Source organism: Canis aureus, chromosome 9 (genome assembly GCF_053574225.1).
Source record: "Canis aureus isolate CA01 chromosome 9, VMU_Caureus_v.1.0, whole genome shotgun sequence".
Classification (NCBI taxonomy): domain Eukaryota; kingdom Metazoa; phylum Chordata; class Mammalia; order Carnivora; family Canidae; genus Canis; species Canis aureus.
The window spans coordinates 47,124,295-47,151,040 of record NC_135619.1 but is presented as its reverse complement, the minus strand read 5'-3'; the positions used below and the strand labels follow the sequence as shown (position 1 = coordinate 47,151,040).

General features: G+C 45.7%; 1 protein-coding gene across 7 annotated transcripts in view; it reads left to right on the top strand.

Annotated features, from left to right (window-relative positions):
- The window catches only part of SLC8A3 (solute carrier family 8 member A3), a 141,453-nt gene extending 115,896 nt beyond the window's left edge, over positions 1–25,557 (top strand). For 2 of the 7 annotated variants that reach the window (XM_077909790.1, XM_077909791.1), the window contains exons 3-8: positions 6,606–6,712; positions 14,245–14,262; positions 18,389–18,513; positions 19,065–19,164; positions 20,784–21,059; positions 23,420–25,557. In XM_077909790.1, the coding sequence (XP_077765916.1) occupies positions 6,606–6,712; positions 14,245–14,262; positions 18,389–18,513; positions 19,065–19,164; positions 20,784–21,059; positions 23,420–23,796 (1,003 nt within the window). In that variant the 3' untranslated portion in view covers positions 23,797–25,557. Of the gene's footprint in view, positions 1–6,605; positions 6,713–9,241; positions 9,346–14,244; positions 14,263–18,388; positions 18,514–19,064; positions 19,165–20,783; positions 21,060–23,419 lie in introns of those variants that run through there. The other 5 variants (XM_077909795.1, XM_077909792.1, XM_077909796.1 and 2 more) reach the window with 5 other exon arrangements.
- The last annotated feature ends 1,189 nt before the right edge of the window (positions 25,558–26,746 follow it).

Here is a 26,746-nt window from a genome sequence, read left to right as displayed (position 1 = left end):
ATTTTGAGGAAACACTGGCATGGGTAAAATTATTTGTAAATCAGTCAGAACCACCTTTTGTCATCCTAACGTCTCTTAAACATTTTAGTAGAATCTGACGCTGCCAGTCGTGTGCTGGAACTGACTACTACTGGTTCATAAGAGCAGATTGTTAAATGTTTAGGAATTTACAAGTTGGTCATTAAATTTTAGTAGCTTGAGGGGCACCTGGGTGACTCAGTCAGTTAAGTGTCTGCCTTCAGCTCAGGTCATGATCCCAGGGTCCTGGGATCGAGCCTCACATCAGGGTCCCTGCTAGTGGGGAGCCTGCTTCTCCCTCTCTCTTTGCCCCCTCCCCACTCCTGCTCTCTTTTCTTAAATAAAAAAATAAAATTTAATAAAACAAAACAAAACAAAAACTTAGTAACTTTAAATTGACTACAGTGGGAGTATTTAAACCATGGAAAGTATATACCCCAAATCAGAGTGCCTACCCCCTCCCCTCCGAGAGAGCTGGTTTACCAGTATACCACTGGGTGTAGACCTTTATAGGTCATCTACTTGACTTTCTGTAGCATGCAGGAATCCTCTCCATGGCCATTTTCATGCATTGTCATCCTACTTTTAATACCACCAGGAATGGGGCAGCCACTCCCTTATAAGCCAGTTCATCTTATTATTGTAACGGTACATGGTAAAGTAGAAGCCTGCCTCACTGCCAATGACCTCAGTGCCTTGGAAGCAGCATTTGTGACAGCCCCAGAACCATGGGGGTGGAGGGGTGTCATCTTCTGCAACAGACATTTGTCCTGTGGAACCACATATCAGATCTCACTTAGAAGCACAGTCCTTAGAGCCACACTGAGTTCAAATCCCAGCTCTGCCACTTATTTAGCTACAACCTTGGGCAAGTCTCTTAACTTTTCTGGGCTTCCAGTTCCTCATCTATAAAATGGAGGCAAAAGTAGCATCTGCTTTATTGGTTATGGTGAAGATTTGGTGAGATAATACACACAGAGAGAACAGCACCTTGTCCGGCATGTTCCTAACTCACCAGTTTGTTGTAAGGATTAAATTACTTAATATAAGTAAAGTACCTGAATAGCACAGTGCCTGGGAGAAGGTAGTCACTATATAAACATTAGCAAATTAATTTGAAACATAGTTTGCAGACCCTTCACCATACTAGTTACTCTACTCTGGGTGTACTCCAATTTCCCCCACAAAATGCAGTGTCAGAGTGGACCTACTACCTCCAGCCCTTGGCTGAAATGCCAGCCTTTGATTCCAGCCTCCTTCTCTCTGACTGGCACAGCATTTGAGCAGCTGTCTGATTTTTCCCTAAGTTTTTATTAGAATCAGAGAGACTTCTCTAAAAAGTCTTGGGCCCCAGACCAACAGCATGGGTATATCCCTGCTGCTTGTTAGAAATGCAGATCTAACAAGATCTAGATCTCAGGCACCCCCAAACCCACTGAATCAGAATCTGCATTTTAACAAGATCCCAGGGGGATACAAATGCACATCAAAGTTTGAGAAGCACTATTTTTGGGGACCCTATGGACATCTTTTTCCAAGAGGAAATAAATAAGGGCATTCTAAACCTTTTCATGAGTCAAGGAAACTTTCCCCTAGACCTTGGTAAGGCTGTGGGGAGTGTCAGTGTCGGCCCTCAGCGTGTGGTTGGAGGCGGGAGGGACAGAACATGAAAGACTCCTAACTCTGGGAAACGAACTAGGGGTGGTGGAAGGGGAGGTGGACAGGGGGTAGGGGTGACTGGGTGGCGAGCGCTGAGGTGGGCACTTGATGGGATGAGCAGTGGGTGTTATTCTGTATATCGACAAATTGAACACCAATAAAAAATAAATTTATTTATAAATAAATAAATAAATAAACCTGGGGGTCTGCTGGTGCCTAATAAAGAAGACTACAAGAACCCAACACAGAGATGTGAGGCTTCTGAAAGCTCCCACAAAAAACCTAACAGCTCCACTGCCAGCTCTGTCCCAAAGCCCCGGGTCAAGGAAGTTGTGTGAGCATTAGCTGGCCTGGAGCAGCCAGGATAAATTTAGAAACGATGAGAAAGAATCCTTCTTGATATGGTGAAGAGTCATTTAGTAGAAATCAGAAGGGAAGAAGTCACCAAGTCAGATTATTTAGAGATTACTTCCAGCAAGGGAGGGCCGAAGGGTTAGGAACCACCTACTCACAACACAGTGCAGAGGCAAATCCACTTATTAACTGAATTTCTGACCTGCTGCTTGAATTTTTTTTTTAAACAATTTTAAATTTTTTTTAATTTTTATTTATTTGTGATAGTCACAGAGAGAGAAAGAGAATGAGGCAGAGACACAGGCAGAGGGAGAAGCAGGCTCCATGCACCGGGAGCCCGACGTGGGATTCGATCCCGGGTCTCCAGGATCGCGCCCTGGGCCAAAGGCAGGCGCCAAACCGCTGCGCCACCCAGGGATCCCCTGCTGCCTGAATTTAAATGGAGAATCCTGTAGTTACTCACTGTGGCACAGCTTAGGAATGGCATCCAGAATTTATCGACCAGCTTGCATAAAATAAGCTGTAGGAGTAATAATGGAGAGGTGCTAAAATCCCAGCTCTGCTGTATGTGCTAGCTGTGTGACTCTGGGCAGGTTACTCAGCCTCTCTGAGAATTTGTTTTCTCATCTTTAAAGTGGAAGTAATAATACCTATGTTATATGACTGAAGTAAGGATGAAATAAAGTTCTCATGTGTTGAGAATGTAAGTGTATGTATTATCTTAGGTCCCTTCCTTGTATAAAGGAATGTAGTATTCATCCATTCAACAAATACATGCTGCTTCCTCGGTGGCTAAAAAAGCACCTTTCCCTTCACAGTACCCTGAGAACTAGAGGACTGATTTGGAATTGGGTGTCCTCAATACAAAGGAATGTTCTGAGAGGCCAGCCAGGCAGCCCATATGTGGATTTCCTGATCCCTTTCGGCTTGTTGGTGGGAGATCTTCTGGGAGCATTCTTTCCAAGCAGTATAGCCCAGTCTTAGCTGGGAACGCTGATGCTTTGATTCCTCCCTCAGCAGAAGGCTGGGAGGAGAAGCAGGGCAGGTCAAAAACCCCAGCCAAGCCCCATGCAGTCAAGCCCAGCTTGTTGTTGGAGAGCTCTCCCGTAGACAGACAAATGGAGTGGGCTAATCAGCTGAGGGTGTCGTTGGATGACATTGGGCTTCTGGTCTCTTTGTCCCACTGGGCATCCTTTGGCATTCAATCAGAGTAGCCTTCAAAAATTTTTTATTGCTGTTCCTAATGAATTTTCACTGCAAAAAGACAGATGTGTTCTCAGGTGTGTTAGAAATTCACCTTGGGTTCTTCAGCAAGTAATGGTCGAGGGCCTCCTCCACACCAGGCACTAGGATGGAAAGGGCAAGTGAGACAGCTTCCTTGTCATCGTGGCCCTTACATTCCATTGTGGACAGACAGACAATAAACAAGTAAGTTAATAAACTAGCCAGCCAACTTCAGGCTGTGATTGGGGCAGTGAAGGGAATGAGCAGATGGAACCTGATGGAAGGTAACCCATGGTGGGGAGGTAGAGACCAAGGAAGTAACATGGCCATGGAAACCCCTCTCCTAGGAGGTAATGCCTATGTGGAGACCCAGAAGGTGAGGATAGCACAGAACCAGGCACAGAGAACAAGCAAGGATGATGCCTTAAGTGGAAAGGAGCTTGATTTAAGGAACAGAAAGAAAGACCAGTGACTCTGAGACTCCTGAGGAAGGGGGGAATATTATGAATGGAATCAGCAAGGTCACCAGTAGCTGGATTATGTAAGATCCTATAGGCCATGGTAAGGACTTTGTATTTAGTCCAAATGTAGGGGTGTATGGAACTTGAGTTGCATTTTCAATAGACAATCTTGTGTTCTTGGGGAGAATTGAAGGAGGGAGCAAAGGCAGAAATATCTCTTAGAAGGTTATTACCAACTCCAAAGGAAAGGCAATGTTGTTTTGATCTAGGTCTTGGTAGCAGAGGGAAGGATGGTGGCCAACTACATGTATGAGGGTGGAGGTGGGGTTGGGGGGGGAAGGATGAGGAAAAGGAAGTAATCAGGAGAGATTCCAGATTTGAATAGACCTGGAATCTATCCAATCTATTTAGTTGCTGTTGACTGAAATGAGGAAGAACAAATTTGGAAAGAGAACTCAAGACCTGGCTGGTGACTCTCATTTAATTTAAATATACCTGTGGCTTCATGTGTGGCTTGAGCAAAACTGAGGACTTCCTTGGTTTTTAAGAGCTGGAAAGGGTTTCTCTAGCTTTTAGGCAAGGTCCAAACAGATGTGATGCCTTCCGCATAACTGATCTCAGCAAGGGAGTCTCGTAACCTGCCTCCTCCACTCATAACACCCTCTGCCAGTGGTTCCAGTTAGCTAACCTCCATTCCTCATGCCACTACTAATGTCTGTCCTCATTTCTGTCGTCCACTGAGCTTATTGATGGCATCTCTTATTCTCTTTATCTGTTCACTAAAAATCACAAGCCCAAGTCACACTGTGTCTTATGACATGTGGTCTGTCCAGCCCAGAGCTTGTTGCTGACAGGGACACAAGGCTAGATTTTGAAAAAATAGGAGTTGCTATCTATGCTCTCACCTTTAACATCACATGTCCCTCACCTAACCCATTTGGGATGGATCATCCTGTATTATCCAGTTCTTTCTTGACCTGACTTCTGTTTCCAGCTTGTACCACCTCTTGCGCCACCAGTTCAATGTATTGATCTCCCCTTATTTTCTGACTTAATGCCTGGAGATGGTAAGATACCCTTATATAATACTCTCAAACCACCAGGGTCATATTACTCCATTTATTAAACACTTTCTAGGGAACATGCACCCCACCAAGCACTTCATGTGCATTATCTCATATAAGAACGCTCCGAATATTCATATTCCACTTTACAAATGAGACTTGAAAAGCTCTGAATATTCATATTCCACTTTACAAATGAGACTTGAAAAGCTTTAGCAAGTTGCCCCAGGTCACTCAGCTAGTGAGAAGTGGAAACCAGATTTGACCCCAAGTCCTCAGTCTCTAGTATCACTGTTGCTGCTCTCAAGGAAGAGAGGCCAGAGAGGCCTTTCAGAGGTTGAACACTCATGCTTTCTGTGCTGGACAGCCAGCTTTTTCTGTCATGGGAGTCAGTGTGGCCAGTGATGATGGCTTGGAGTCTTGAAATTTTGAATTTTGAAACAGTGGATTGGCAGGGGCCAGAGTGTATTAGTAACTACTATTAATTCACTTTGGGAGTGACAGGGCCACATTTGGTTGGTTCTAAGGGATCAGCAGTGTGGACAAAGGAACTCTGTAGACATCCAACACTCTTAATGGTGACTTGGGAAAACTTGAGAGAGCAGAGAGGTTGCCCCAAGTCAGAAAGATATTCCTACTTTATATACTATAGATAGATGATAGATAGATAGATAGATAGATAGATAGATAGATAGATAGATAGATATAGCCTAGGGCCACTCAAGTCTGAGAAGGTACATGCAGCTGGACAGGACTCCTTGTGTGTGTCCCTCTTGAGGGGAGACTCAGATCTGTGCACAACCCTTTCAGCAATGTCGTACACCCTCTGTGAAACGCCTAGACTGGAGTCTGGTCCTGAAATGTCCCCATTACTAAGCAAAGGTTGGGAGAGGCCCAGGTCCATCTTTGCTTTTAAAGCTCCTAGTGAAAGACAGATAGACAGAAAGAGTACACAAGAAGAAAAGAGTAAGAAAGAAAGAAGGGGGGGAGGGAGAAAGAGAAGGAAGGGAGAAAGAAAGGAAAGAAAAATGGAAATCAAGACTACTAAAATTGGTTTATGTTTTTCATTATTTAGTGAAACATCTTTTAACATAAAAATACTCCAATTGAGGTAGTCACAGGGTCATTATAGGATTTGTAAGATAACTGTGATTCAGAGCACCCTGCAGTTAGTGGGATCCAGTCAGTGCACCCCTGTGGCTGCAGAGCTCATTTGTAGGTAGCCTTGTAGTTTCTGAAGCCCCTTGTGAATTACCAGAATGTGTGACTTGAGCCACACGGCCCTCCTGGCTTCTCCATGGTAGTCATGGCCACAGAGAAAGAGAAAAGTCCTTCTGTTTCTAGGCAAGATTGTTATAGGCCAACATGACCCCCATCTATGTCCTTTTCTATAAGATAAACCTTTCAGACCAACCCAACTGATTTCAAAAGTCAAAACATTTTTAAAAAATTCATTATATGTATATTATTTCATTGTTCTCACAACCGCCCTCGGACGCTGTAAGCATTATTTAACCTGTTTGTGTGTCAGTTACATTATTTGTCCAAGGTCACGTAGCATATCCAAGATTAGAACCAGAACCTTTGACTTTGCAGTCTTTGAGTCTGACTATGCCACAAAGCCACACGAAGCCTAAATAGGAGGAGCCCAGTGAGCCTGAAAGGGAGCCTGGGGCAGTCCCTCTCCTGGGTGCCCCCGTGGGGGCGCACTTAGACCTTTCTGGATCTTCTCACTGTTTTCTTCTCTTCCTGTTCCTTCTCCTGGCTGGCTTGCCACCCCCACCACTCTGCTCCTCGCTTATGATACTTATTTTTCCATCCACAGCAAAACAATTCCCATCAAGGTAATTGATGATGAGGCGTATGAGAAAAACAAGAATTACTTCATTGAGATGATGGGCCCCCGCATGGTGGATATGAGTTTGCAGAAAGGTGTAGTACCCTGTCCTCCACACTAACGTTAACGTTCTTCTCTCCTCTCCTCTTCTGGTTCTTCCTTTCTCCAACCCATTTGTCTTCTTTTCCCCTTTCTTCTTCCTCTAATTCATGTCCCCTTGTTTTCTTTCTTGTTCTTTCTTTTCCTTTTTTTCCACCTCTCCTTCTCCTCTCTCTGATCCCAGCTCTGCCCTAACACCTGCCAGCCTGTCACATGGTATCCGTAAGAGGGATGTTCAAGAGGTAGTGGTAATTTTTGTGGGATGGAGAAATGGCTATGGGAAAAACACAAGACAGGGAGGGAGAAAGAGAGGGAGAGAGAGAGAGAGAGAGAGTCAGCCAGAGTCCAGAGTGTCATATATGGGGCTCTTTGCTTCTCCTGGATGGTGTCCTACACAGGAAAGAAAAAGATGACACAGCACAGCACCAGGCAGGAAGGCAACACCAGAGAACTGGCCCAGGTGCTCAGCACAGATTCCCATGGGGTAGCTGTTCTCAGGGCTAAGCTTATAGTCCCCAGACATTGGGAATCGATGTATTTGGATTTGGGTTCTATTTATGGTTCATCCCATTCCCCAGAGCAGGCCTTAGGAGCTCTCTTTCCTGCCATATTCCTGCTAGCAAGATGTGTTTCTCTCCCTGACCTTGATTGAGCTGAAAGTATAGGTTTGAGTTTCAGGTCTAGGTCACAGACCTACCTGCTGGACTCTCTTTTCCCTGCAAAGAGCATCTAAGTGTGGTGGCAGAGAGAATAGTGGAAGAGGGGATTCTCACTTGAGTGGGAGCTTTCCCAAGAGATAAAAGAATTTCTCAGAGTCGATGGAGCCTTTGCCTTCAACTTAAACGACTTCATACACCCCAGACTTCCAACAGGCAAGTCAGAACATCCTCTTCTGGATATATCATCTGTGTAAAAGGGGGAGCTATCAGTATTTGGGGGGGCAACGTTCCTTCCCTGGCAAGGCCATCAATCATGTCCCTCAGGCCATGCCCTTGGTCACAGAGCACCCCATTCCCAACCCACAGCGAGTCCCTGCAAGGGAAAAACTGCCAGGCTCACATCTCATAGGTAGCCCCAGGTTCCAATATCTAGGGCCTAGAGAGAAGTTCCTAGAAAATTCTTCTTGACAGTCATTTACTTTCATGTTTTGTCTACTGAGGGCAAGGTATGTAAAGGTGTCCAGAAATAGTGCCAAAAAGGGTAACCAAAAATGTACTCCTGAAACACACACACAAAACACAAATGCACGGCAAATCTTGTGTCTAACAAACCACCTCAGATCAGTCTACCTGATAGATCGCAAAGCTGAGTATGTCTTTAGAATGAAAGAGGAACATAAGAGGTTCTGATTAGACATTTTAGTCGTTGTTTGTTAGCACCTCTTTGCCCTTTAGAGAGCATTTAGGTCCTGGACCAAAAACAAAGTAAGCAAGAAATACCAATCATGGCTCCCTGCTGGGACCCACCAACCGCACTGTGGTTCCATGAAGGACCAAGATGGGGATGATCCAGATCCCCATAGCAACGTCTCTAATGACAATTGGCCTGAGCCAGCCTCATGCCAGTCTCTGATGGGAAGTGATTTTCAAGGAAATTTTGCTTCCCTGGATGACTTGTTTTTAAAAGAGATACCCAGAAATGAATAGAAACCTCCTTCACCATTTTCACCAGATCATCAGAATTAAGTAAGCCATCCCTGGAAAGTATCACCCCTATATGATAGAAGTACAAAGGTGATTTAGAATTTGATGACATATAATTTTCTTTACATTTTCCCAGGAGTGCATCAGCTGTAAATATTGAAGGAGTCCTATATCATACTATGGTTAACACATACTTATTTTACATCCCACCACCAAAGCCCTGAGATAAAGAATGACAAAGATAGTAGGATTCTGCTTTCCTCTCTCTCTCTCTCTCTCTCTCTCTCTCATTTTCCTTCCTCATAAATACTTCACTTTAAAATTTTTCTTTATGAGGTACACATAAGTGAGTATAGATACAAGGAAGTGAAATGAGCTCCTAGCTAGATATTATTGACCTATTTCCTGTTGTAGAAGGGTCCTGGATCATTCCAGGTGGGCTGGTAGTTTACCTGCTTCCCAAAGAAATGCCAGTTATCATGTGACACCCAATGGAATGCGCTGCCCCACCCACTTCCTACTAAGCATCTGCAGGATCTAAGCTGACTCCTCCCCACCATTACCACCTTGTCCTTCCCCTTTCCCTCCTGTCCTCCTAGAATCCTTCCTTTGCCCACTTTTCCTTGCCTCCTGGCTCCCTTTCCTTCACACCCATAAGGAAACTACAACCAAGGAGACAAGAAAAGCTGAGACAGTTTTTGTTTTTTTCTGTTTTTTTAATATGAGAAAAATCAATCCACCATAGTCCTGTCAAATGCCACCATGGCGGGACCGGGCTGCATGTGCCAGGAGTGACGGGGAATGATTTTAAAGGCTGTGCTCCAAATGTCCAAAAAATCTACCGACCCAGTCGACACACTCTCTCTCTTGTTGTCCCTACAGGAAAACCATAAGGGTTAAAATAGTAGATGAGGAGGAATACGAAAGGCAAGAGAATTTCTTCATTGTCCTTGGTGAACCGAAATGGATGGAACGTGGAATATCAGGTGTGAGATTCTTTAAAAAACAAAACAAAATAAGACAACAACAGCAAAAAGAAAGAAAAAAATTTAAACTGAAAAGCAACAGCAACAAAAAGCAACTCTGTTTTTTCTCCCCCCATTTTCTTCCCTTTTCCTTTTTCCTCTTTTTTGACCAACGGACTTTTTTATTCTTTTCCCTCCTGTATTCTCGCTCTCACCCTGTTTCGGTGTCATCTCTGCCTTCTTAGCCTTAGCCGATTCCCCAGTCCTCCTTTCCCACCTTCTGGACAGTGCTGCAGCCTCAACTCCTCATTACCCTACTGAGTTACTTCCTTCTGCCTTGTGCTCCAATGATCTGATTACCACCGTCCCCTGCATTCTTCCCCACAGCCCCCACACATACATGGAACCTGTAAATGTGGAAACTCCTTGGTGGGTGGGGAGGAGAAGAAAAAGAAAGGAATGTGATGCCATGCATGTCTGCCCCTTCCCTGCCTTCTTCCCCTCCCACCCCTCACCCTCAAGCTTGGATTGAATGGGGAAGGGTCTGGGATGGGGTCCGGGGCCCATGTTGCAATGATGCTTTGACAGTTTTCTGCTGCATTCCCCAACCTTCCATGAGTGCTTGGCAGGCTATACACTTGCAGAGTGGTTCATAAACCCCTCTTCCCTTCATAGAGGTAAGTGTTTTATCTGACTATTTCATAGTTGGGGAGACCATGGCATGAGAAGGTATACCAAGTGTCAAAGGCCACAGCTTCTGAGACAGAGCTGGCTTCTGAGGTAGTCATATGATCTGGAATCCTGAACTAGTCTTTCTCCCCTTGACATCCACCCCATCTCACTTTACCTTTATTCCTAGCCCAAGGTAGGGAACTTTATTCAGGCTACTTTAGGACAATGCAATGCCTAAAGCAGAAAATTGGGAGTCTCAAAAAGAAAGCAGTAATTCCAGGTATGAAAATCTCTCCAGCCAGAAGGCCCTGGGGGAAAAAAAACTGACATTGGGCAGTCCCAGAGTATTGATTTATGGGTTTTCCAATAGAAGAAGGGCCTCTAAATGGTATTGGTGTTGATCCCTGAGAAACAATATGGTTCACGGAAGCCTGCCAATAGGTATATCACCCAGATCCCAAGGTAACCCTCATCCCACACCAGAGGAGTGGCCTCATCTCCTCCCTTTCTCAAGACATGCATCTTGGAATACCTGCTAGGGTTCCATTCCCAAGGGACTGATTATGTTGCAACCAAGGAAGATGTAAGGAAAGATTTCCTCCTTTGAAGAAAATGATTGGAAACTACTACTTCAAAGGTGCTGGAGGAATGTATGTGGGAATGAAAAAGGGTGCTTTTGGGCAATACCAAGAGAAGGACATTCACACTCCCCTTCAGGACAGATATGCTCCTGGGAGCCTCATGGAGGATGGAACAGTGAGACCCACTTGTTTGTCAAAAAAGGGTGATTATCCTGCAACTACTTCACACTCACATGACAAAGAGCAGCGTAAAGCCTTTCATTACAGGACAGATCTAAGAGATTCAGCAACTATACTCCTAAAGGCTTATCAACAGGTATGATGGATCAGTTCTCACTGTCTTCTGGGGACTCTCTGCAGATCTGACCAGTTCTGTGTCCAACCAGGTCTGGATATGCCTAGTGTTCTAGAGGCAAAAGCCCTCTCCATCTTCCATTACTCATCCTCTTCTTGCCACCTGATAGGATGTCTCCATGAGCCTGACTGCCAGAGTGCGGGGGGAAAAAATCTGTAGTTCCATTGTTTAGATTGTTTCTGCCAGTCCTCCAGTTACTACCACTGAGAATATCCTCAGAAATTGTCTCAACACCTGCCCTACCTCATTCCCACCTCCCCTGTGCATTTACTCCACATTTTCATGATTGGCTGGATGCAGCAGACACCCAGGGCCATTGTAAACTAGTTTTATCAATTTCCACAGTCTCTGCTACTAAGGTCTAAATGAAAGCAGCACAAAAGATCATTCAGGATAGCTGGAAAGAAGGCAGTGGCTCTAGATAAGAATGGGTTGAAAGTCCATCCATGACTCTAGTCCATCAGTAAAGAGGCATCCTTTTTCTTCTCTGCCTCCCTAATAAATCCTGATCAACAGCAGGACAGGGAGTGACCTAAGATACATCTTAAAGAGAATTGGCCAAATGCAAATGCCTTTGGCTACTCCCCTTTTGAGAACACCCCTCCCCCCTACCTTTTTTACTCTGGACTCTTTGTCCAAAAGAGATGTCAGCAAAGTCCTGGTATGGCCTAGACCTGGGGAGTGAGTAGGTGAGGAGGCAAGGATCCTCCAGGTCTTCCCGGTGACCAAGATGCCAAGATGGAAGATGCCAAGAGAAAATATGTGCATTTCCTGACCTTCTGGTCTGTTGTCTATTTTCAGTTTCTTCAGATCTTCCCATATTTTGGCATTAGACCATAAGGTGAAAGGTCATACAACTTGATTATCTAGACTCAGGATCAAATGAAAACCCATCCTGATTTTTAGAATTCCCTGCTGTTCTCAGAGTGAGAAGCTATACAGTAGAAAGCTTTTCATTATCACTGCTGCGTGGGAGAGTCTTAGGCATTCAGAACAGCATATACTCTGCATGGTCAAAATGACAATTGTGTTATCAAAAAAAAAAAAAAAAGAAAGAAAAGAAAAGGACTGTATTTGAAATAGCAGATTCTATTCTTGGCAAACAAAACAGACTTTAGAGGTGAGATTAAATGCTCTGAACAAGCAAGAAGAGGGTAAAGGGAGGATGAATAAGAAACATGGTTGCCCTGGCTTAGAGTAAGTGCTGGAGTCCAGAAGTAGACTTCTGAGAGCAACACTAAGCAGCATGACCAAGGCTGTTGGGCCTGGACACTGGGAACCTCATGTGGAAAGGAGAGCACCCCCCAGTCAGAGGGCTTGTTTGTGCCCCCTCTTACCGCATCAATGGGCTCACCCTGACAAGCTGCCCAGATGCTTCCAATTACTCACAGAGCTATGCTATTTCCTGTATGTCCCTGGGGTGTCTGAGCAGGGATAAATGATGCTCACCTGACCCTGGGGATCGATACAGGGGAAAGTTCAGCTGCAGATTCTCTCATCAGCAGCAGCAGGAAAAACACCCGGGAGGTATTATGTCACTCAGAATTGGCCTATCTGGATCTCACTGACCCATCTATAACTGCTAAGTGGAAAGTCTCAAATTCATGTAGACAATGACCAGAGAATGGTACAATATCAGCTGACTGCAAGCCCTCTCATTGTGATAGAAATGATTCTGGTGTTGGGAGGTACTTCTGAGTGAAAACCAGGGCAGTAGTGACCTTTCTAGAAGAGCTTCCCCTTGTCTGGCCTACCTGAGTGCACCGATGTGTTTGGGTTTCTGGTTTCCCCTGGAGCCCGGTTGGAGGCCAGGAGGGGCTCTGCTTTCATGAAGATCCATAAAAGGAGCAGAATGAACAAGCTCTCTTGCTATATCTGTCTATCTATCTATCTATCTATCTATCTATCATCTATCTATCATCTATCTATCTACCTATCTCAATGTAGCAAGGAGATTCACTCATCAATTACCCCCTTGGAATTCCATATGGGAGAAACCAGAAAAAGTCAACTGCTGTTTGCCCTGCTTATTATATACCATAAAAATTCTCAATCCACACATGTCATCAGTGGTTGTAACTGTGAGATGATGGATCACAGGCCTGAGTCGCATTCTTAGAGATTTTCAAAAGAAACAATTCACAGACACCACTCCCACTCCTTCCTTAGCACCTCAGTCACCAGCTGTACTAGGAGTATGTGGTGGGATGTTCCCAGCCTTTTATTTGACAAGAGCCAGGGAGTACAGTGCTGTACTAAGACACCATTGAGAGGAAGATGTGGTGTATCACGAGAATCTTTTAGCATAAGTACAAATTCAGGGGCCAGGGATACCCTGTGTTAGGTCCATCTAACCCAGCTTCCCAGTCCATGTAGGGGCCTTGTTATTTGTCATCTCCCACCTACAAATAGCTTTCTGTATGGCAGTTTCTCTGGTCCAGAATACCTGGGCTCTATTTAGCCTGTCCTTTCTGGAACAAAAACACCACCACCCAGAGATGCAGCAGCACAGGATCTATTAAAAAAATACAATTGCCGAAATAGGTGGCAAATAACAAACTTCTACTGAACATCTACTAGTTGCAGTGACTTCACTAGACACAGGTGATACAAAATGGTAGGAGTCCATGGCCCTAACCTCCAGACTATATCTATAAAAAGAAAATATTTTGCAGAAATTACCTTTTCACGAGGTCCTTCTCTGAGGGGAACTCAAAGTTCTGGCCCATGTTGTAACTAGAAAGCTATTTGTGGCCATGTTATAGGTACTGGGAAGCTAAGCATGATCTGGTTACAAGACTGGGGACAGAAGGCTGTTCCACTCTTGTAGGCCACTTCTCAGGACCCTAAACTGTTATTCAAGCCCCAGGGTCATATTTGCCACTGATAAACTGGCAACTCTATACAGTTTTCATGGTAACTGGATCCTCATTCTTTTACAGAATGAATATGATAACCTCATTCCTTAGAAGATCACAAATGACCAGCTGTGTCCCTGCTCCACTCACACGAATTCCCCCATCTTTATTCCTTCTCCCCTAGCCCCCAGAGTTGCAGACAAGGTGTGGAGAAAGTCAGGCTGCAGGGCTCTGGTGTTCACCAGTCCCTCTAGTGGCTCATACCTCTTGCTGCTGCTGCTGCTGTGCATGCTCCAAATGCTGCCTTTTGCATGTGGCTGCAGAGCTCTCACCCACTAAGCTCACTGCTTTCCTTTTCCTGCTGCAACCACAAAGCTTGGGGATACTTTCAAGATGGGACCTTAATGCTCTTTCCTTTTCTTTCTTCCCTTGTCTGGTATCCATTTGCAAACAGCGCTCCTGTTGTCTCCAGGTAAGAGGTGTCTTGCCCCCTCTTTTCTACTTCTTGCCAGTGCCATTATTTAGTTTAAGAACAATGTCCTTTGATTTATTTAATAGGAACTGCGGGCTCAAGCTAACCTGACAAGTTCTTCTAAGGACTGAGAGGTTTATTTCCCCACTTGAAGTAATTGTGAGGAAGTAGACAATTCTTGAGCACCACTTCTGTCAGCGGATGTGGGTAAAGGCATAGCTGGTCCTCTCTGGGACCAGGAAGAAAGTTGAAACTTACCAAAGAATCAGTGGGTCATAGACTTCTCCTGAGTCTTGATTCATCTGTCATCTCATGTTGTAGGGTAAGAGAAGATGAGAGTCAGGGCTGAATCTCCTAATAGGGTCATGATGGGATTTGAAAGAAAATACTTCAATCTTGAGAGAACCAGAGAAAAATAATCGGGAGCTGCTGTAAGAACATGAAAAGCAATTTTTAAAGAATCTGGAATTTTACTGATCCTGGAGATCTTCCATCTCATTACAGCTGAGACCTAAATTGCTAGAACTTTGGTTCATTTGTCATTGACCCTTGAAGTCATATATGCCATGAACAAGAAGAATTAGGATATTATGGGTGGTGGGGACAATTATCTGGCTGAAAATAGAAATTTTGGAGACTTTATTTTGGACATATTCTCATGAAGAATCTAGGTTCTATTGTAGGACATACACCTTTGAGAGTATGCTTGCATCAGTAGATTCAAATAATAAACAACATTTAACTTTGTGAGCAGATAGGAAAGCCTTTCCAGCATATCAGCAATACTATAACTCTCAGTGCAGGCAGAGTGAGCTATATAAGATGTCTCGGTTTAAATTAAAATAACACTTTAATTTCATCAGCTCTTTGAACATATAAAAAAAATTAAGAACATTTGAGAGGAAAGGTATCTTACAGAATTCATGAGTATTCAAAATTACATATGGGCTGTACCCTGGTCTTGAGAAGGGGCAATATATATATATTAAGGACATCTACCTCCCTGGAGCCTTTAAACAACAATAAAAATAGGTAAACCTCTACTTTTTTTCTTTCTGAAAAAAAAAAAAAAGACTCCAGCTTCCTTGACCACTTGCTTTGTCTTTATACCAAAAGGATAAGAACTGCCTCTGACCCCAGATATTCTACTATTCCCCCAGGATATTAATGCCATAGCATTGAGAGTTCCTTCACTTATCTTCTTGCCTGGGAAAGTATATGGGCTTCTTTGTTCCAACTCTTGCTTCTCCTCACCCCCACCACCACCAACACACATATACACAGAACAAAGATGGTAATATGGTTTCAGCATTCTTGTACTTTTAACATATTTGCAAAAACACCAATAGAAGCTAAAATAGGAAAAGAAGGTATCGTTTTCTAGATCTTTTCTAGTCTGTAAACTTCTAATCTAGAACCCCAGGATTAGACTTAAGACTCATTAGAAATATAAAATTCTTGTTTGAACTTTCCTGGATGGACAGGCAAACATGATTAAGAATGCCTGGTGGTGAAAGACGGAGAGTAAATATATTACTTCTGAGCTATACCACCAAATTCAGGGACCTGAGAGTGAGAGCACTAGCTGCATCACCCCATTTCTTTCTGAGGATACCTGTAGGAGATTCACGGCAATCTTTTCTTGTCTGGCCTGGCAAACTCTTTGTTCTTCCAGTATTTGTTCAATCTTTCATCCTATTCGTAGTCTCTCTCTCTTTCTCTTTTTCTCTCTCCCTCTATCCCCACACCCCCCTCCTTTCTGACATCTGAGAGTTTGTTCAGTCAGTCCCAATATCAAAATCACCTATCATTTATTCTCTTCACTTGAAATTCTGAGGAGTTACACAAGTTCTCAGAATCATTATGGTCTTTTATGGACTTGTCACCCTCTCAAGAAATTAATTTGAACATAAAGGAATGAACATAACAACAATAGAAAAAGTCAGAAATTACTACCAAATGAAGACACTAAATCAGAGTTGATTTAAAGGCATGTGAATCAATCTCTTAATCAATATATATGGAGTACCTCTGTGGGGCTGTGGGAGATCCAAAGATAGAGGATTGGTATTTGTCAAAGAGATTTTTGCAAAAAGCTAGATGGAAAAACTGGCTGTCACCACAGGAGTGGACAGGTCAGTAGGTAGATCAATATCCTGCCAGGTGGATATAGTGCCAGATTGATAGCTAGACAAGGGGTTAGACAGGTACATTTATATGTCACTGGAGAGCTCATTATATTTTGTATAAAGTTCTTGTGGCACATGTAAAGTATGACATGAGGGAATCAGGGAGGAAGAAGTAGAATAATACTGTCACTACTAGGATAGCCATTGTGATATGGTGCAAAAACCTACAAGTAGAGGGAAAAAGTATCCTTGCTTTTAAGAAATCTGTAAGTCTTATTTTAAAAGGCTTTTCCTCAGAGTGGCCTGCAGTCTGTCTTTCAGGATCATTGACTTCATAGCCAGAACCCTGGATGTACCCAGATTTACTTTCATAATTAACTAATAAAAGACTCAGAATCAATGGATTGAATAAAGTTAGGCTGCTAGAGGGTGTCTGCTCACTTAAAAATAAACAGGACATTGATCCTTGAGAAATAATTGCTTCTGAAAGCTGTCACCAACACTAACAAGAGGACAGCACCACGGACAGCTCCCAAACACTTTGGGATTGCCTTCTGTGTTTGGTGCCAGAAGCACTGAGTGAAAACAGCCAGCTCAGGAATCCTCCACATACTTTCTTACCGTCTTCATTCAGACAACTAAGAAAATCCTTATATAAAACAGCCTCTCTTCTAACTTACATTCTTGGCTTATCGTCTTTCCAGTGAATTCCTTTCCCTGCAGCTTCAAGAGCTCGAGTCTCACCCATCCCTACGCTTCACCAATTCCCAAATTAGAGAGAAAAGAAGACTTCCTTGGCCTCTGACCCACTTTGTCCTTGAGATTATCCAAGGGCTAAAGGATTCTCATGGGAGATTCACTATGTGGAATGAAATCAATTAAGGAACTGAATAAAAGAATTAATTGCATGTAAGAATGTGGACTTGGAAGGAAAGATGTTTAAATGATCTCTGAAAGAAGCAGGCTGCCAAGAGCAATTTTCTAATCAAAGGGGAATAAAAAGATTCAATCTCTATTTCACTCTAATCCAGAAAACATGCCTTCATGGTGAAGTGGTCTTAAAATGGACTCACCAGCTGAAGTGGAAAAATTTTCCCACCATTCAACATGAGAAGGGACCACTGGTAAATGAGTCAAGATGCTGAGAGATACAGAGAATGCCTCAAACAACAACAACAACACACACACACACAAAGGAAGAGCTTCTTTTTGGTTTTGATTGAATGAGTATTTCTGTTCCAGAGGAAATGTGCCTGGTTCCTACAGAAATCCTGAGGATTTTTCATTTGGAAAGTCATGAAATAATCTTTCAGGAGATCTTCCAAGTTTCTCACTGTGAGGATAACAGTCACTTGTATGGAGTGTAGATAAGCCTACTTTCTTCTCTATAGAGGGCACAGTCCCAAGGGTGTTGGAAACAGATGTTGACAAGAATCAGTAGACATACCCTTTGGATTAACATGTGGTTATGACCTCCAAGAACATTTATATCAAGTAGTTGAACAATTAGGCCCAACAATTCAAAATTGTTAAAGGCTTTGGTTCCCAACCCTCCAATATCTTACCAGATGACTTGAGGACTTCACTAGGTGCTATTTCTCATGAAAGTCTTTGGGTCAGGTTGCTCACCCAATTATAAAATGGAAGTAAAAGGACTGGGTGACAGGCACTGAGGGGGGGCACTTGACAGGATGAGCACTGGGTGTTATACTATATGTTGGCAAATCGAACTCCAATAAAAAAATATACAAAAAAGAGGAATAGTCTAATTTTTAAAAAAGGAAATAAAAATGTTTATACCAGGGCTGCAAGGGACCCTCTCATGATCTGATGGTCATAAAATATTCAGCATGTTATAGAAAGAGGCACTAAAAAGTACCTGAAGTCCCCATTCTTGAGAGCAGTTTGCTTTGTGCCCACTGCCTAATACTCTTGAGCTGTAGACTACTAGAGAGTGGTGAATGTGCTAAAGCTAGTCTGATTTTGCTTTGTTGCAGAGGTGACAGACAGGAAGCTGACTGTGGAGGAAGAGGAGGCCAAGAGGATAGCAGAGATGGGAAAGCCAGTACTGGGCGAACACCCCAAAGTAGAGGTCATCATTGAAGAGTCCTTTGAGTTCAAGGTCAGGCCACAAGTGAGATCTAATTGAATAACAGAATAACGTGGTGGGAGGTAGAAGTTTTGTTCCAATTTCACCACTGAGATGTGAAGTTGAAACTGAACAAATCACTTACCCACCCCGTGTCAGTTAACCCATTTATAACATGGAAGCAATAGTGCCGGCCATTTAGATCCTAGGAATATTGGGAGAAAACATAACATAAGGAACATAAGGAAAAATGGGCTATAAAGTCCCTGGATATATCATCACTATTGTTTAACAGTATTTTAAAAACAAAGTTACTAAAATTTTCTACTCTGGAGCAAGGCTTATTGGCATCATGACTGTTAAGCTCTGTTGTATTGCTCAAAATAACCGATATCCACCATCACAACCAAGGAAAAGGGACATAGAAAGACTGATCCAGAAGATATCATCCAAGGCCATTACACCCAGAACCCATGTGTATACGCCTGGAATGCAAGACATCTTTCATTCCCTTGAAGTGCCAGACTCCTCAACAGTTCTGAGCATTCTAACCTCATGATTCCAAGTTTTTATCTCTCTGACAGAATACGGTGGACAAACTGATCAAAAAGACAAACCTGGCCATGGTTGTGGGGACACATTCCTGGAGGGACCAGTTCATGGAGGCCATCACAGTCAGTGCAGGTAAGAGAGTCTCAGGAGGGGCACCGGCCTTGCTGGGAGAAGCAGGCAACACCAGAGAAGCAAGAATGCAGCCCCATCCGCAGCTACCAGTTTCTGGGAAAGCCTCTGTGTCCCAGCTCTAGTCCTTACTGTTTGCCTATTCTACTGGGTCACTTTGGAAAAGAATCATGGGATAGCTGGAACAGCATGGCTAACTCTGGTTTCAAATCCTGGCTCTACTGTGTGACCTAAGACAAATTATCCTCCCTGCACCACAATTTGAAAGAGGGAACCATGTCGACCTTTCTCGGCAAAGCAGAATGGTAGAGTCTGGTACCAAACAGGAACTCATTAAATTCTGGTTTCCATCATTCCTTCTCTCATTCTTTTGGTCCTCCCTTTCTGTTGAAGGGGGGACTGTTCTGATTAGAGATGCAGGGGTCCAGGGTTTGTAAAATCTCTGCACCGACACTGACAAACCTCTACCCTGGATGATTCCAGACCTCTCGTTTGCCATTTACCGACAGGCTCCCTCTGTGGTGGCCCACAGCACACCCAGGACCCCAGACAAGGTCTCTACACCACCATCGAAGCCTCCTTGTACGGCCTAGCTCTATTGGCCTCATCTGCTGTCACGAGGCTTTGTTGTCATAGCAACACACAGGGTCCTACCCCGAGGCCCTTGAGCCAAAGCAGAAGTAACGCCAGGAAGAGAGGGTGGCTGTGGCTGTCCCCACCCCCCATCTCACACCGCCTGCCTCAGATCCCTCCAGTTCTCCCTCTGATGACCTTACTTTGCCCCTAAAGAGACGATAAACAGAATATAGGCCACATCATCTAACCCTCTCCTTTCTCAAATGAGGGAACCGAGGCTCAGAAATACGAGGTGATTTATCCCAGCTTACAGATCCTCTTCTTGGCAAAGCTGCAACTGGAACCCAAGCATCTTATTTCCTGCTCTTTTCAAACCTAGCTTCCACTGATTGTGTCAAAACATAACAGAGGTTGCCCTGGACAAGGTGCCAGCGTGCCTCAGCACATCCTCTCCTCCCAGACTGCTGAATGGGCAACTCTGCCCACATTTCCTGGCAAGGACAATGGGGCCCCTGCCTGCTCTATCCCATGGGATATTAGGAGGATGGCGCTGGCTCTCTGGTATGCCCACATGATCTGGAATGACAGCCGCCCCTCTGGGGATGGATAACAACCAGAACCACGAGGTTATTGCAGCAGGCATGTCAGGAAAATTAGGGAGGCACTCCATCGTGTCCAGTAAAGAGAGGACACACAGCTGATTTCACTTTCTTCACCCAGGCAACCCAATGGAGCCTGCTCCACCCTCATCTCTGCTTCATTGCCTTGTCCCTCCTGTGCTCTACCCCCATCCTCTCTCTTTCTCCTTCTGTCCTCTCCCTGCCACCCTCCTGGGTGCCCTGCATTCACATTGACTAGTGGCACCCCAACTTGGCTCCCATTACCTGGCTGTTTTCTGGCACCCAGGCCCTGTCCATGACCACTGCTCAGGAGAGAGCTGGAGTTTCCTGCCAGCTAATGCTTGCCATGTGGGTTGACTTGACTTTTTCGTGAATAAGAATCTGACCTCGCTGCCTTTCCCTGGGCCTGTCTTATCTTATCTCCAGCAGGGGACGAGGATGAGGATGAGTCAGGGGAGGAGAGGCTGCCATCCTGCTTTGACTATGTCATGCATTTTCTGACGGTCTTCTGGAAGGTGCTGTTTGCCTGCGTGCCCCCCACAGAGTACTGCCATGGCTGGGCCTGCTTCGTTGTGTCCATTCTCATCATTGGCATGCTTACAGCCATAATTGGGGACCTGGCCTCACACTTCGGCTGCACCATTGGCCTCAAAGATTCAGTCACAGCTGTGGTGTTCGTGGCATTCGGGACCTCTGTGCCAGGTAAGAGTAAGGGGTGCTTGGGTTTGCAAAGAGGTTATTACCAGATTCAAGTGACCCCCTACACTTTGCCTCATTACCTTCCTTACAACCTCAGATTTGAGCTTAACAGAGCCTCTGCCCAGAAGGTATGCAGAAGTCAAGGGGATTAATGATAATATTACTAGCAAGAGAGAGCTAAACATTTCTTGAACACTTTTGATGTCTCAGGCACTGTGTATGCTAAGCAGTTTACATGTTTTCTCTCTGTAATGCTCACTAAAACCCTATGTAATAGGGATTATTATCCTCACATGTCAAATGAGAAAACTGAGGTCCACAGGGTTAAGTCTACCGCCCATGTAAGTGGCCCACTTCCTTAACCTCCACGTTACATGAAGGCCCAAACAACGTAATTCAAAGAATATAGATCCTGTTCTTCCGTGTCCCTCTGGCAGTCACTGAGACTAAAGATTAGCCCACTTGAAAATGTCACAGTAGAAATGTTCACAAGCATTCTTGGCTTCCTCCTTAGAAAGATACATGTGAGTACAAATTGTCTCCTGGTGGGACAGGAGAGGAAGCTTCATGAGCTCTTGTCCTCTCCTATGATGAATTACATACTGTTTTCTTTTCTTATAAATACCCAAAGACACACAGGAGTAGGCATGAGCTTACTCATTCACTAGACAAATATTTACTGAGCCTGATGCATGAGGCTTTCATGGGAGGCAGGAGATGTGCTCCCCGCTCTGAGTGGAGCTCAGCAGCTAGTGACAGAACTGCACTCAACTCCCCTAATTGAAATCATCTCGGTAAGTTCAGTGACAAGAAAGCAGAGGTGCTGTGCAAGCATGGAACTAGGGGACCTGGACTGGGTCAGGTTGTGGATTGCTTCCAAGAGAGACTTATATAAGCTGGGCTGGAATGACAAGGAGCAGTTAGCAGGCAGAAGGCTGTGTTAGCTCAGGCTCCTTGCTTAGTTCAGCTGGGTGTCCAGGGCATCTGAACCTGAACTCCTGGCAGGGGAGCCTCCCTGCTGCCACAGCAAAGAAGAGAAAACATCCTCCTCCAAGAGGGTGAGGCTGAGTCCTATCAGATAGGACTCTGCTGGCTGGACCGAGGGAAACCCTTCCTGGACTCAGAGAATAAATCCTTCCGAGGAGTAACTCAATGGACATGACACTCCAGAAAACCTCTTCCCCAAACCCCAGCCCAGAGTAGAGGGATTGTTTCATACATTAGTAATGCAAGAGGCTTGGGTATCCTGGAAATGTATCAGGTAGTAGGAAATTAGATGGATGATCCACGGGAGGCTTTGTGGTGGAGATACCCTGTGATCTCTGTTCTCAAGGCCTCAAGGGATGGGAGCTACTGGGCGGGGGAAGGAGCAGAACTATTACAGGGGAAAAGGAACACATGTGGGGAGAAATTCCAGGGGATCAGAGGCGGAAAAGCGAGGTCAGGCAAGAAAAAGCAAGAGGTTTTCTCTGGGAGATCTGAGAAAATTGGCAACAAGGAATCAAGCCAGGACAAGCAGGCAAGGAGAGCGCTTGGGACATTCCCAAGTCCTTGCAATTGGCCCAGGGAGCAGCTGGCAGCATTAGGGGCTTGATAAAGGTTATATGGTGGTGCACTTGGCTGGTTTCACGGCTTTGCCGGAGACTCTTTGGGGTGATGATATGCAAAGGGCCCTTCCATGAGGGCTTTAAGGCCAAATGTCTTATTACCTTGGGTAGATTCCTTGACCCTTTTTTTCCTTACCTGTGAAATAAAAGAGTGGCTAGATGTCCCTGACGGTCCTTCCAATGCCTACTATAGTCCATGCCAACATCTGAAGTCAAACAGCTTGCAGAACTCTGTGCCCCATATACTAACTATAGAGGCAGAGCCCTGTCTCCCTCGAGTCCATTCCTCATGGTTCCCTGGCGTGTCCTCTGTCCCCATAAATCCAGTGCCTAACACAATGCTGAGTCCAGGGGCATTGTGCCCTGTGTTACAGGAGCTAACACCCCACGTGATGAGTACAACCAGGCATCTACCCTAAGCAGCTTCCTGGGATGCCAAGGTTCCCTGGGCAGATTGTGGGATCTGGGGCAAAATCCCCTTGCTGAAAAAAAAAAAATAATCCAAAGGGAACAGCATGCCCACTCAGTAAATATCAGGACCGGTAGGCTCTTAGGGATCTTCAGACCCCAGCAGATGAGGAGCCTGAAGCCCAGAGAAGTGAGGTGACTTGTCCAAGGCCACACAGCTTGTTAATGGCAGAGCCCCTGCCTCTCCTTCCTCTGCTAGGCCTGGGGCCCCAGATGCCTCTGGACACACAGGGGGGCCCTCCGCATCGCAGGCTCCCTCCAGCCCCCACCATCTCTGCCTCTTTCCAGACATGTTTGCCAGCAAAGCCGCTGCCATCCAGGATATGTACTCTGATGCCTCCATCGGCAACGTCACGGGCAGCAACGCCATCAACGTCTTCCTGGGCATCGGCCTGGCCTGGTCCGTGGCCGCCATCTACTGGGCCCTGCAGGGACAGGAGTTCTACGTGTCCGCCGGCACGCTGGCCTTCTCGGTCACCCTCTTCACCATCTTCGCGTTCGTCTGCATCAGCGTGCTCCTGTACCGCCGGCGGCCCCACCTGGGCGGGGAGCTGGGTGGCCCCCGCGGCTGCAAGCTGGCCACGACATGGCTCTTCGTGAGCCTGTGGCTCCTCTACATACTCTTTGCCACGCTGGAGGCCTACTGCTACATCAGGGGCTTCTGAGCTGCGGAGTGGGGCCTCCGCAGCACAGGCCTCGGACTTCTCCTAAGAGAAGGGCACTTGGCCCCGGGACCGCTCGGCCTGGGCCTCGGGCAGAGGCGGCGGACCGAGCCCCAGGACCCTCGCCCCACCCAGGCCCCGCCGGCCGCCCACTGGAAGGGCAGAGTCTTAACCCATCAAACACAGCGGAGGAAACACCCACCTGACAAAGCATTTAATTCAATACAAACCAACAACAGCAACAAATCCACCTCCTCCCTGTCTCCCCAAGCCCTGGCCCCCGTCCACAGCAGAGGTCAGGCCCTTCCACCGCCTCCCGATTATTCCTCGGCTTCTCCCTCCCTGGGGGCAGGGCGTCCCCTGTCTTTCTGGGTCCCGCACAGCCCTGCTCCCTCCCGCAGCCCAGCCCGCCGGGGGGGACGGCAGGCCCAGCCCCAAGGCCCCTTTCCGGTTCTCGGTTCTGGGTTCTCTTCTCACCTCACCGTAGCCAGGACTGCTGGCTTTCCCATCTGGCGTCGCTCATTAGCTCATTGTTCGTTCCTTCCGTCTTGTCTTTCTGAAGTTAGTAACAAAGGTGCTGTGAAGGAATTCACGGTGCGTCGTTGATGACAGGTAGAGGCGAGGTCTCTCCACCGCCCCCCTCCCCTCTCCCTGGTAGCACTGTCTCTGTGGCCACCTGCGCACCCCCCCCCCCACTCCGCTTGTCTTCTCCGTGGGAGAGTGATGGCCTCTGGCTGGAAGTGAGTTTGCATGCCCATGAGGAGCGCTGGAGATCAGGGGGCCGGGGCAGGAGGAGTGTTACATGCTTTCGTCCAAATCCAGTTTAAAAGAAAAAAGTCTGGTTCCCTTCCCTGCCCTTTCCAATTGCTTCTGTCTGTCTCGTTGTGTCCGTGTCTATACGTTTATCCTTCTGCAGGAAGACCCACCACGGGGGAGATGTGGGACAAAAATAGGAATGGTACGCTATGACCAAGGGCAGCTGGGGAAAAACAAAAGGGATAGATGGCTTTCTTGAGTATCTTTGGCTTCGTATCTGAGGCTGAGGAGAAGAGCTGTCCACCTCGTGAGATCTTGAAGAGGAAAGGTTATATTTAAAATGTCAGTGCTTCGGAGAAATGTCAGCGTCACCACCCCCTCACTTACTAACGTGCCACACTAAGAGGTCTGACTGTATTTCTTGAGGTACTGCGAACACTGAGAGGTTGATAAGAAAACTAGGGGCTCCTTCCACCTCTCCTGAACCCTCAGGTCATGTTTGAAAGCATTTTCACGAGATAGGAACTGGAATTTCTCATCTCTCCCACATTCCTGCTTGTTTTTAAACCTCATGAAGCTCTTTTTCCAGCCTGTGGGCTATTTCCTGCCCCAGTAAAGAGGCATCTTAGTTGCTATCATCCCACGGAGCCTGGGTTTATAGAAAGAGAGATTGCCGTGGCCTACAGACCTTCTCCCAACAAATTTGGAAAGGACCTGGCTTTAAAATACACACACACACACACACACACACACACACACCAACACACATATGAAATCATCACAAAACTGCCCACAGATCTTTAGGCTTTCTGCATTGACATAAATACATTTTTTAAGGGGAAAAAAAGAGAAATTAAAAAACACCTGTTTAATTTTAAACACATTTTTTTCTTAAAAAAATAACTAAAAAAGAAACAGTGCTCATGTCATAAGCTATGTTGACAGTTGCCAGTGGAAATGTTGGGTTGGTTTAAAAAAAAATAAAAGCTATACTTATATCTCTCTAAATACAGCTTGCTTCTTCCATGTTTCTTCAGGAAAAGGTCCAGGGGGCCAGCTGGGGTTCTTTGGGAGCAGAAGTGGTTGAGGTGAAAGTGTTGTCTCCTATTTGTATATCCTGTCTGCATCTGCCATCCCCTCAGATCCCAGTGTGCCAGATCCAGTGTTTTTAAAGCAAAAAATACTTCAGGAAAATGCCACTTGTCAAAAGCTGGACGTTCGGACGCTGGAGGACAGGAGCAGCAGAGCTGCGGTGATGACGGGGAAGAGCATTTTGTATCAGAAAGGCACAGTGGAGCAAGAGGCCAGCCAGGCAAACAGGGCCCTGGATTTATAACCAATAGGCACATCCATTCATTCGTTTACTTATCATCCATTCAGCAGGTGGGTTTTGAACACAGTCTATGCATTGACCTACGCTGGAATATAAGGAAGACCTCAAGCAACTCACAGTCCAGGGGCAAGGTTAACACTTTCTTAACCAAGGCTCTTTTGGCTGCAAGAAACAAATCCATTAACCTAGCCTAAGAAGTGGAGGGGGTCAATGCTGCAGAGGTCTGGGTTGGGGGGTGGGGGGGGGCTCCTATGGAACCCAAGGTAGAAGGCACAGCTGACTGTAGGATGCTGAAAGCCCTCAGGAACCAAGTTCATTCTCCCCCAAATGGCATAGTTCCCCAAGTCCTTACCCCCATCTCCCCATCAGACCTGGCCCCTTCCTCTCCCTCCCAAGGAGCTCCCTGTCCGCCCTGCTCATCTGACGTATGGTTGAGCACAGCCACCAGCCCGGACACTATGGCATGACCATACAGCTCCATTCCCACAATTGTCAGGGACATTCCTCTTCTCAGAGAGCGAATTCTCAATGGGAGAATGTGACCAATCTCCCATCCCCAAAGGGCCATTCCCAGAAAACAGAATCCTTTGATGGAGGCTGTTTCATGGTGGCCGGGGTGCCTGTGGAGTGGTGGCTTTGTCTGAACTCCTGCTCTGAACAACTCAGGTAAGAAGAGGGGTGACGTTATATGCACTATCGCCCTTTTCAAAAAGCCAAGTGATAGGAAGGAGCTCATGAAGTCTATGAACCACCAACGTACAACTAAAACTAGTTTTATGTCATGAGTACTCTAAGAATGGCTTAAGCAGGTACCATGGGAAATACTGACTCAGCCTGGAAGCACCGGGAAAAACTTCACAGAGA